Genomic DNA, 11,811 nt, shown 5'->3' on the forward strand with positions numbered 1-11,811 from the left:
ATGCAAGCCTCCTCCCAGAGGTTAGGGGCAACACGCACACACGCACAGTGGCCGGAGTGTCTGTGGGCTGTTGCCGGGCCCGGGCTGGGCTTGGGCTGGGCCACCTACTGACCCGTGACATGAAAGCTAGGTTAGGCTTGAGGTGTCATTGGAAGCAGCTCCAAGTTCCAACCCAATCAGTTGATCGGCCTTTATCGGGCTTGCGCAAGGCCGTAGATAGCATCACTCGTATCACTGGCACTCAGCAGTGCATACATACGAGTGAGCGAGGCTTGCCCGTCTAGGTATAGTCAAGGCGTGCTCGCCGCCGTGAATCCGTAATATAGCGTAGGTTGTACATACTACTGACCGTACCGGCCCAACGCCCCGCCCTGCCCCGCCATAAATCCGATGCGACACCAATGACGATTTTCCGTCAGCGGCTATCACAAGGCATAAGATCCCCGCCCCACAGCGCCCAGCCCAGCTGCTGAGGTCCACTGGTTCTGACAGTTTGCCTCCCACCTCGCCTGGGGTCCACAGAGTGGGGGGAGAGAGAGGCAACGACAAGAGAAATCGACAGGCATGAAGCAACAAAGGTACAGTAGCATATGGATTACATGTCTTTCTTGGGGAGGCGTAAGACGACCAACAGAGACTGATATGCGCGCCGCGCCGTTCACCCGTTCGTTCACAAAGTGCATCGATAACACATTGTATGAATAAACACACAAAGTTCCATTGTTTGATTGTTCGGCTCACCAGCAAAATTCTGGGGTGCCGCGCGAACCTACCGGCTGGTAGGTGGCCTCGAAGCGGGGCGGCCAAAGTGCCGAGTTAAATACCCACTAGAGGTTTGAAGAAACCCGCAAATAGCAAATTCCTAGTTGGCTGTCTAGATGGATTCTCACTGCCTGCCTCCTTACCTAGGTAAAGGGAAATAACTCAATAAACAACCTAGAACTATCAACCTAGGGAGCACAATTGGCCACGGAAGCATTTGCTAACGATCAAGCTTGATCGGTACAGTACTTACACTAAGATTTGATGAGCACTTATTCCGTACCTTGGAAATCTCCGTCAAGGTTAAACAAAGCCGGTTATGCAAATGTCAACTGTAGCCCGCAGCCACCAGTTAAGTGGCATGCAATCACACGAAAGAGTAAAGGTATCCGTACAGTGACAAAAAGAAATCCAAAAGAAAAGAAAGAAAAAACTCCAAACATTCAACCCTTCCCGCCCCGCCCCCCAAAAAGGTTCAATATAAATGTAAACTCACCACCGTCCCCCCCCCAAAAAAAATCCAAAAAAATCCGACAAACTGCAAGAGAGAAAGCCAACTCAAGCCATCTCGAGACTCCTGTCGAACCCGGCCCGGCCGTACGCCTGCCCGAGCCGCTTACCAACATCCTCGCCGCTCCAGTAGGCACCCGTGACAGTGCCGAGGGCGACGAAGGGGGCCGTGTGCTCGCCGGCGAGCCAGACGCCCTCGGCGGGCACGGCGGCGCGCAGGGCGCGGACGTCCTTGTCGCCCTCGCGCAGGCCGACCTGGAAGTTTGTGTAGCTGCCGTTGCCGGCGAGGTCGTCGTGCAGCCAGTCGGTGGCGAGGCAGCACGTGGGCCGGCAGTCGGCGCTGGCCTCGTCATACGACGGCAGCCGCGAGTAGTACGGCTTGAAGAAGGCAAAGATGTACTCGTCGCGCTCCTTGCCCGCCGGCAGCGCGCGCGCCGTCGCCGTGACGTGGTGCGACTCATCGCCGTAGATGTAGAACAGCAAGGTCGGGTGCGCCGCCGACGGCGCGAGCGACGCCAGCTCGACGATCTCGTTGGTCCACCGCGCCGGGTTGGAGTCGGGCGCGTACTTGGGCGACAGCCACTGCGCGAAGCCCTTGACCGTCCGCCCGCTCGCGTCCGGGGTAAGCCAGAACGCCTTTTGGAAGGAGATGTAGACCTGCGATGAAGCTAATGTCAGCGTCATCCTTTGCTAAAACCGATTGTGGTTCTCTGGCAGACTAGCTGACCTTCTCGAGGCACCCGTACCCGAGGCTCTGGATCGCCTCGGTCATGCGTGGCGGTAAAGGGGGGATGAACGCTTGGGGGTTCTGCTTCAGCCACCCCAGCGGCGCGGCAACGACGACTTCGTTGAATTCAAAACTATGGCCGTCGGTGGTTTTGACGTTGACCAAGTCGTTGTTGGCTGTGGTGGACTTGCCATATATTTCGGAAATCCGAGTCTGATACCTAATGTCAGCACCGTCCACTGCCGGCTGTGCAATCTTCTGCAGAATCTTCTCATAGGTCCCCGCACAAAAGAGGTTCTCTAGTCGTTATTAGTCACTCCGTCTCGGTTCAGATACGGATTCAAAAACATACCGCCGTCGAGACACTCCTCGAGCCAGAAGAACTTCAGACTCTGCTTGTCGACGGGACTGCCAACAAAGTTACCCCAAAGCGTGGCCATCTGGAGCATGATACTCCTCTTCTTCTCATAGTCCTCCTCGGTGTCTGGTATCTTATGCGGTATCTGCTCGCGGAAAAAGTCCAACAGCGCCTTGCTGGGATCTGTCTCGGCCCCGTGCTGGTTCGAGTAGTCAAAGGCATCTTCGATGATATTCCACATGGTGGTGGAGTAGAACTCGGAGTCCTCGGAGCTAATGAGCTCGCCATCTTCGTCGTACACGGTCGACCCCGTGTCCCAGGTGCCGACTGGCGTATCCGTCTCTCGGGCCAGATCCATCATGGGGTTTCCGGTGGTTCCGTGTACCCAGTTCGGACCTACATCTACTAAGTGGCCGTTGGGCAGTCTTTCCTGGTACATTCGGCCTCCCAAGCGGTCCCTAGCCTCGAGAATGGTTACGCGAAAGCCATGGCGAAGCAGTACGTCGGCACAGCGGAGGCCGGCGAGGCCAGCCCCTATTACACCAATATGCGGTTTCCTGCTCGGCTCGACAGTCTCAAGCTGTGTAGAGGTAATGTAAGCAACGCTTGCAACTCATGTAGCACGCAGGGACGCAGGTATTACATGACCACGACGGTTCTCAAGCATATATAATTGACACAATCGGATGCCCCCCTCTCATCCTTTTCACAACTGCTTGAGGATTCCCCACTTAATTCAGGCTCGGGACGGGGAGTAGACTGGTAAGTAGGGAAGGTTCGGGGGTCCTAGTACCTTTAGGATCCTATCCATAATGCTTAGTCTCTTCGGCGCGGTGCCAGGGACCGGGTCAGTGGCACCGTATTGGCGCGACGTCTTCAGGTCCTGGTATATCTGGGACGTGGTTTCACGCGAGGGTCTGTTCACAGACATTGAATAAGCGTCCATTTTGGCTGACTCTGGTAAAACTGGCCTGGCCTGGCCTGGCAAAAGCTCATTACTGGCCGGAACCCGGCAGAGAGAGAACGGGATGCTTTGACGAAGCGAAGCTAGCCGCCGAAAATATAGAGTGCAGAAATAATAGCCGGTTGAGTAGGCACCGTGTTCAAGCGAAGCGTGTGGACGGGAAGTGTCGTTTGCTTCAACGGCGCAGTGACTGCTAGAAAGGGGCAAATCTCGTAGAGATTGAAAACCACAACGTGAGGTAAGGCAAACTTAAAACGGCCGGCGTCAAGAAAGTGACAGAAACGGCTTATATAAAAGAAAAACAAGGGGAATGAACATGGACGAGGAGGGCGGGGGTGATGCTCTTAGGTCGTCGAGCCGATACACAGCGGGCCCGATTTCCGCCCTACGTCCAGGCCTGTTGCCATGCCCTGCGCGCCGCAACTCAGACCACACACAGAGTAGCTCTGCCCATGATGAAACGGAAATCGGATGGGCATGGCCGCGAGGAAAGGCTCAGCGAGGGCGAGTGGGCAGGCATCACATTGCCCCGCCGGAAATATGACTGCCCGAAGACTCCGCAGGCAAAGGTAGTACGTAGGCAGGCAAGAATTCAGGTAAGGTAAGGTGGTGAAAGAAAGAGACCGCGACAGTGCTACTGACGCTCTTGGATCCACGATGTTGGCGGAAACAGACGTGACGAGGGGCAGGCTTGCGACGACGATGCAGTGCAGCAGCCCATAGAAACTCTTCCACCGGACAAACAAACTACGGCAAATTCGGAGGAACACACAAGCCAAAGACAAGCTTGCAGCACAAACCACTTGGCAAGGTAGGTAGGCATCTTAGGTAGGCATCTTGGGTAAGGGGCCGGGTGTCAAGGCCGGATAGCTAGGGAAGTATCTGTATTGCGGGTGATACCGTAGAAGCATAAAAGGACCATATGAAGCGACCAATGGCAGTGTCGCTCCGGGCCATGCCCGTGGATGGCTGTTTCGATTGTTGCCGTATCGCGAAGCGGGTGCGCAATCTATGATGTATGTACATATTCGTACATAGACTTGTGGTTGGCGCGACCCAACCGAAAAAGGAAACAGCCGGCTTACAATAGCCCAGTCCACGTCAGTTCTGAGGTAATCCTAAGAGATTGGTGGTTTGTCGCAGGCCAGTCCGTTGTGCGCGCATAAGAACTTTAGTGTAAGCTTAAAGCCCGAGGGGGGGAATCCAGAAGTGTGAGGTCGCTGTGCTAGTAGTGGGAGTGGAGTGGAGTAGAGAGGATGAGATGGTGATTTGGATAGGCGAGAATAAGACACGGGCGTGCATATTCCTCGAGCTCTGTGCTCTAAGGTGGAAAGAGCACAACCGTGTCCTCGCTGGGGCCCTAGAAAGTCGAAACAGCCCTTTGAACCAACACACTTCTCGCCTTATCTGCCCTTGGTAGGCAGCTGGCAGCCACTGTGCCTTCAAACCTTGGCGAACAGAACAGTATTGAAGACCTAGTGCGTCCCTCATAATTCGATGCCCGGAGTTTCCCCCGGGGCGGGATGCAAGTGCATAAGATATGTCGGGCAGTTTGCATATAGACGGACAGTAAGCTCACTAACGTAGACATACACTCGTTGTGTATTCTCGTCCCACGTTCCCTAAGAAGTATGGATGTTGTTTGCGTCACCGATTCGGCGTTGGGTAAAGGTGCCCAGATATCCCTAAATAAACCTACCTTACCAAGGTAGTCTCGAGAAGGTCTGAAGACGAAGGCGAGTTTCAGAAGACGAGGTGTGGCCGCCGGCCCGTAGAGACAAGGAAATATATCCCATGTTTCCCGTCCCAACAGCAGCGCGTATGGATTTCGATGCCGTAGGAGCTAGCGTAGCTGAGAGACTGATGGTGAGAGAGTCGACCGACAGCCAGGTTCAGCCGAGTCATGAACCCCACCTCCTCGAGACGGGCCAGCCCAGAGGCCGCGCCGGGCCTGGGCCTGTATCACATGCTCAAATGCAGTAAGGAGAACCGGTTAGTGTGCGGCTTGGGAGGCACAGGGGCCACGACCAGGGCCCCAGGCGCTGCAGCCAATGGCGGGCAAGGCAATACCGATCCCAGCGTTCCCCACATTCCTGGGGCAGCCCAAGCCGAGGTCGATTCAGATCACGCTGACGATTCACTAACCAAAAGCGAGTTGCGCGGTCCGACGAGAGGGTGAAGCGCCCCTGGTCTTGCTCTGGACTTGTGTCCAGGTGACGACAGTGTGCTGCAGCTAGAATGGACTTCAAATACCTATATACATAGTAACGGCTCGTCGCTCCTGCTGTTCCGAGTCGTTGTTGTCAAGCCGGTGATTGCATCTCTGTGTTTCCATTGTGCTATTATATTATTGTATTCCGTACTCGCCCGAACTTCGTCGTTTCCGTTCTTTCCACCTCGACAGCCTCATCTCCAAGATGGAAGTCCCCACCAAGACCTTCACCCGCGTCGAGGTCGCCAAGAACAACACCGAGGACACGGTGCAATTCATCATCGACGCCGTCGTCTACGATGTCTCGGACTTCCTCGACGCTCACCCCGGCGGCGAGGCCGTCCTCCGCCAGGTCGCCGGCCAGGATGCCACAGTAGCCTTCTACAACCTGCATCGCCACGAGGTGCTCGTCAAGTACGCCGACCTGGCCGTCGGCACCATCCAGGGCGAGAAGCAGTCCATCATTGCGCCCCAGCCCGGCGACCTCTCAACCGTCCCCTATGCGGAGCCGCTCTGGCTTACCCCCCAGTTCAAGTCCCCATACTTCAATGACAGCCACCGCCGGCTGCAGAAGGCTATGCGCGTCTTCACCGAGAACGAGATCGCCCCCGAGGCCCTCGAGAAGGAGCGTACCGGCGAGTACGTTAGCCAGGAGCTGATCAACAAGATGTCGGCCGCCGGCGTGCTGCACATGCGCATGGGCCCCGGCAAGCACCTCCATGGGGTCAATCTGCTCGGAGGCGCCGTCGATGGCAAGGATTTCGACTATTTCCACGACATGATCATGTCGCAAGAGCAGGTGCGCGTCGCCTGCCGCGGCTTCCAGGACGGCAACATGGCCGGCATGGTCATCGGGTTGACGTGCATCCTCAATTTCTGCAAGAACCCAGAGATGAAGAAGCGCGTCTCGGACGAGGTGTTCAGCGGCAAGAAGAAGATCTGCCTCGCCATCACCGAGGCCTTTGCCGGCTCCGATGTGGCCGGCCTGCGGACCACGGCCGTCAAGACCGCCGACGGCAAGCACTACATTGTCAACGGCACCAAGAAGTGGATCACCAACGGAGTCTTCTGCGACTACTTCGTCACCGGCGTCAAGACGGCAAAAGGCCTCAGTGTTCTCCTCATACCGCGGGGTGAGGGCGTCGAGACGAAGCCCATCAAGACTTCGTACTCCCCGTCGGCCGGCACCACCTACATCACCTTTGACAACGTCAAGGTCCCGGTCGAGAACCTGCTCGGCGAGGAGAATAAGGGAATCTATGTCATCCTTTCCAACTTCAACCACGAGCGGTGGACCATGGCTTGTGAGTTTATCGCCTACCCCTTGAGTTGAGTCAACAATCAGCCACTAACGTGTCTGCCCAGGCGCCACCATCCGGTACATGAGGCTTGTAGTCGAAGAGTCCCTCAAGTGGGCGCACCAGAGGCTAGTGTTCAACAAGCGGCTGATCGACCAGCCCGTGATCCGGCAGAAGCTGGCCAAGATGATTGCGCTGTGCGAGTCTCACCAATCTTGGCTCGAGACAATCACGTAAGGCCGCCCTTCCCCCACATTCCACTTCCACCCCCTTGATCACACAGCACGCTCACACTTTCCCCTTCCCTCCCACAGATACCAAATGTGCCAGATGCCGTACGCGCAGCAGGCCAAGCACCTGGGCGGGCCGATCGCGCTGCTCAAGATGAGCTGCACGCGCGCCGCGCACGACATTGCCGACGACGCCGTGCAGATCTGGGGCGGCCGCGGTCTCACGCAGACGGGCATGGGCCGCGTCATCGAGAACTTTCAGCGCACGTACAAGTTCGACGCCATCCTGGGAGGCGCCGAGGAGGTCCTGGCCGACCTCGGCGTCCGCCAAGCCATGAAGAACATGCCCAAGGCCGTGTTGTGAAAAAAAAAGATTAAAGAAAAATAAAGGAAAGAAACGAAAGAAAAGAGAAAAAAAGAAAAGGGGGGAATTAACAACGGTCACGAAACGAGATATATTATACCTTCGATATACTATTGCGCGCTCCCCCGTCTTTGTATAGTCGGGCCTATTTTTGTTTATGGATGTTGGGAAATACAAAAACCAATAATAGAAGGCGAACTTACTCACTGGGATGGAACGATATATACCTTTGGGATCTTTGATCAAAGTAGTACAATATGGCGCGGACGATCAGTTGAACCAGTATAGTACATTATCATGAATAGTCACCTAGCCAGTCAGCATTGTTCCCTAATGATGAATAATGCTCGCTCGTGTTCATAATGAATAAATAGGTTGTATTATTTGGACTGGCTAGTTTAACTAGCATTGTTTTCTCGATGATTTTATGCTACTAGAATAACAAAAATAAATACTCAAAGTCCTGCCCATAATGTATTTCAGATCCTACGCTGTACGTAATTACAATTGGTGACTCCTTGGGGCGAAGCCCCCCTTTAAAAATGACTTGTCATATAATGGGGGGGGGGAAAGGACCGCTGTTTTCTCAGCCTCATGAACAACCAACATTCAACAACGCCCTTGACTCTGCCAAGCCTTGACTACGGGTGGCAACATGCTCTGTGTCTTCGCGACATGGGTGAAATTATCGCATAAGGTGGCAGTAACGTACTCCGGCTTCGAACTACCTGGCGGTTTTATATAACAAATAGAACAGTCAAAAAGAGATGATTATCTCGGCGATCTCAATCTTCAGGGGACAGCAGATGAGACGAGTACAATTGACACATCAAACAACCCGGCCATTTTCATTTCTATCGAGCCTTATGAACCCATTCCAGAACGATAATCTAGTCATAAATAAACCATGAGATTTCCCCTAGAAAAGAAAACGAATATTGCGGCATCGTGTGTATGTGATGTGGACCAAGCAGAAAATCCACCCTAGACTCGGTTGCCTCCAAAAGGCAGCCCTCGCCATCCGACGCCGACAGCGTTAAAAATCTTTTCCCTCTTTTGGGAGGCTGGTTGTTTGTGTTTTGTGATGTGAAAATGCAAACAACTAGAGGTAAATTGCCTTCTGTTGCGGCAAAAAAATGAGAAGCGAGAAAGGAGGCCGGGCAAGGATATGCTAATAAGGGATATCCAGATAGCCATCGAGATACCAACAGTACAACCTGTGAAGGCCCTACGCGCGAGCGTCGAGACGCATCCACCAGAAAGGCAGTGTATGGTGCAGCTCTGTGTCATCAACTCCCAGTGAGCCGCTCATTGGCAGTCCCCTTGTCCGTCCATATCTTCATGCTAGGGGAAGCAAATGCAAGGCTGACCGGCCGGCGAAAGAACAAGGTCGTGAGAGAAAGATGCAGTTACTCCTGCATGGGCTCAGCGGCCACCTCAGGGCACTGAGACTGGATGTGGCCGGGCTGATGGCACCTGTAGCAGGTCTTCTCGTTCTGGGCAGCGGTGGGGCACTCCTTGGACAGATGTCCGGGGAGGCCGCAGTTGTAGCACTTGGTGCCGTTGACACAGTCGCCTAGTACAAAATTAGCCGATAATCACTTAGGAACCATCACTCTATAACACTTACGAGACATGTGTCCAAGACCGCCGCAAGAGTAGCAGGTCTTCTGGCTCTGGTAGCCGCCGCCACCGCCGCCACCGCCCTGGTAGGGGCCGGCCTCAGGGCAGTTCCGGGCAATATGGCCGGGCTTGCCGCACTGAAAAGGTGGGTTGGGTCAGCATAGCGCCTTTGACTTCAGAGTTGAGGTTGCTTACCTTGTAGCACTGGCCAGTGGAGCGGCCCTCCATACCGCCGCCACCACCACCAATGGGAGGGGACTGGCCGCAATCACGCGAGATGTGGCCGGATTGTCCGCAGCGGTAGCATGTCTTGTCGCGGGGATCCTTGTTGGACGCAGCGGTGCAGTCGCGGCCTATTCAAAATTTAGCTGCGTTCATAGAGGGAAGTGGAGCATGGGGACTAACTCATATGGCCCTCCTCTGAGATCGAGATAATGTTGTTAGCTTTCATTCTCACAGTTCAGTTTTAGACCGGAAAACGAGCACTCACGACCGCAGTTGTAGCTATAGGGTTCAATAGGTTAGCGATGGACTGTTTGAGAGGGTTTGGATGGGGTATACGGAGGGGCTAAGCGTACCATCTCGCGGCTCCCTTCTGGGGGCAGTCACGGGCCTATTTATCGAGCGACATGTTAGCAGCTGGAGACTAACAACCTGTACCTTTCCGTCCCCGAGGGATCTCTTGTTGTTAGAGCGCATACCTGGTGAGTAAGATCACCGCCTAGAACCTCTCAAGTCAGATAATCTCTCCCTCACGCATGGTAGGGTGTACATTATGGTGTGATGTAGGGACAATTGCTTGGCAAAGGCCGCGAGAGCTGGCGCGTAGAACTGGTTCGGCTCTCCGTTTGAGCCCTCGCAACCATAGCAGCAGCCATAGTGGTGAAAGGCCTGGAAAGTTGCCGAGGGCATCGGCACAATCGCAGGGACAAAGAGTCCTGCAATGCGCCAGTGCTCCGAGAAGCACAGGCTCCTGCAGCGTACATTCCACGCGCAGTTGCAACCGTAGGTTCTTCAGTTCAAGCCTTTAAAGGCAAGATAGATAGCCCGGTGGTGTGTGGTATGCGATGCGCAACCCGCCCTTCCAAAGAAGGTGAGCGCGTGGCGAGAATGCCGTCACACTGGCGGGGCAAACAGAAAGCCAGGGTGCGAAGAGACTGTGGCGGCGGACTCACAGGTGAAGCAGGCGCGGCCGCCGCTCTGGTTTCCTCCGCTCGGGTATTGATCCATCTTGAGAATAGGGTTGATATTGAAGTTCCGAATCTGCGTAGAATGGGTTTGATCTTGTAAGCTACCGGGCTGAAGTTTGCGACAGTTCCGTGAGGTGCTGAGGCAAGGTAGAAATTGTGCTTTAAAAAAGTAAAAAAGGGTGCAAAAATTCCGTGGGAAAAGGTGGGGGAGGCTTGATTGATGTGGGGTACAGAGTTGCAGCAAGATTTCAATGACGGCAAACTCACCTAGATAGGATTGGTATAGGCAAAAGTTGACAAAGGCGTATGATGGCTGTGGTAGGTGGAAAGAGAGTATTGAAGGAAGGAAGGAGAAAAGCTGCAAGGACTGGAGGACCAGAGAAGATAAATATCGGGGGCGTTTGCTGGGTCAGGCGAAAAAAAACGGAGGAGCACGCGTGAATGGAAAAATGGGCTGCTTGGGTTGTGGTTGAAATTTTCTGGAAGGACGCAAGAGTTGTGCGGGGCACCCCTGCTTGAGCTTGCTTCCTTCGCCTGAATTTGCAAGCCGGTCTCTGACAGCCTCAAATTCCCCCAGTAATCAGCAGTGTGGCGTGGGTGCCGATCTTAGTGTGTTCGAGTCGGGGCTCACAGATGGGCGAGATCCAGATGCAAGTGCTCGGTTGTATGCAGGCTTGTGGGCAGGGCAGGGAGGGAAGGCGCTAGTGGTCCCAGTGTCCTTCAACCAGTGGTCCTCTCATTATTATCACCTCCCGTTAGGTACTTGCCTGCGCGGCCATTCAGTCGGCGGGAGTACCCTCGAGCCACTCAAGTGCCTGCCTGCCTGCCAGGGCAGGGCAGCAGCTTCCATCGAGGTGGGCGGGCAGTCCGCGGGAAACGTGCTCGGGAGCAAGCCCCCTGTGCTTGCCTTCCAACGCCAGCTTTGACCCAGGGGCAGAATGTTCAACGCTCAGTCTCGCATCACCTAGAGCCTTGGCCTGCTGGTTCCTGACATACGCAGCCAAGGTACACCTATCGTACCTTCCCTGAGCGGCTTGGCTTACATAGGACTTTCTTTTTTTACAAACCTATCCGTACACACACACATATGTGAATTTTATTTGACGGGTCACGGCGGTAACCTAACCAATACCGCGCCGATACGTGGCTGATGAGGATGGCAACGGGCGCCGCTCTGGGACGTTGATGCGGCCCATGCTTGCCCAAGACTCGCAAGTTCCATTGTTCTCCGCGGGAATCACGGCCGTACAGTGTCTATACATACCTGCAGTACCTTTAACGATCAGCTACTGAAATTATATACAGCACACCACAGCACAAGCGAAGCAAGGAAATACCTCGCCTCCAAATCTTAGTCTGTGTATACTACATGCCAGCTCCACCACTGCGCGAAAAGAGCCGATGTAGTCTTGGACTTGCAGAAACTTTGCCGAGCAGGACTGGAGCTCGAGACTTAATGCCTTTTGCACAGGCTGTCTTGGGTTACAGAGGCGGATCGCGCAGCTCTTACGGAGTGCGAACCATCGAGTCGCGGACCGTTCCCTTGTTAGTCTCGTCTGTCTCCCTCCTTCCC

The 11,811-nt window shown here is 54.6% G+C and overlaps 2 protein-coding genes across 2 annotated transcripts; one reads left to right on the forward strand and one right to left on the reverse strand.

The window, feature by feature from the left end:
- Positions 1-1,001: 1,001 nt before the first annotated feature.
- On the reverse strand, positions 1,002-3,341 carry B0T26DRAFT_110426 (uncharacterized protein). The gene is made up of 4 exons (XM_060433271.1): positions 3,001-3,341; positions 2,352-2,937; positions 2,000-2,298; positions 1,002-1,929 (listed from the first exon to the last, which is right to left on the reverse strand). Exons 1-4 carry the CDS (start codon positions 3,022-3,024, stop codon positions 1,321-1,323), a joined length of 1,518 nt encoding a protein of 505 aa, XP_060299830.1. The 5' UTR covers positions 3,025-3,341; the 3' UTR covers positions 1,002-1,320.
- Positions 3,342-5,738: 2,397 nt separating this feature from the next.
- B0T26DRAFT_737803 (acyl-CoA dehydrogenase/oxidase) lies at positions 5,739-7,425 on the forward strand (the record flags this gene model as incomplete). The annotated part of the gene is made up of 3 exons (XM_060443510.1): positions 5,739-6,837; positions 6,899-7,064; positions 7,146-7,425. 3 exons carry the CDS (start codon positions 5,739-5,741, stop codon positions 7,423-7,425), a joined length of 1,545 nt encoding a protein of 514 aa, XP_060299831.1.
- Positions 7,426-11,811: the final 4,386 nt, after the last annotated feature.

Source organism: Lasiosphaeria miniovina (genome assembly GCF_030549165.1).
Source record: "Lasiosphaeria miniovina strain SMH2392-1A chromosome Unknown B0T26scaffold_2, whole genome shotgun sequence".
Lineage (NCBI taxonomy): Eukaryota > Fungi > Ascomycota > Sordariomycetes > Sordariales > Lasiosphaeriaceae > Lasiosphaeria > Lasiosphaeria miniovina.

Excerpts from the sequence above, each read along its gene's own strand:
- B0T26DRAFT_110426 (XM_060433271.1), bottom strand. The coding sequence starts at position 3,024 with ATGCTTGAGAACCGTCGTGGTCAT. Across the intron at positions 2,299-2,351 it reads CGAGGAGTGTCTCGACGGCG|AGAACCTCTTTTGTGCGGGG; the intron begins GTATGTTTTTGA and ends AATAACGACTAG. Across the intron at positions 1,930-1,999 it reads GGTACGGGTGCCTCGAGAAG|GTCTACATCTCCTTCCAAAA; the intron begins GTCAGCTAGTCT and ends GCTTCATCGCAG.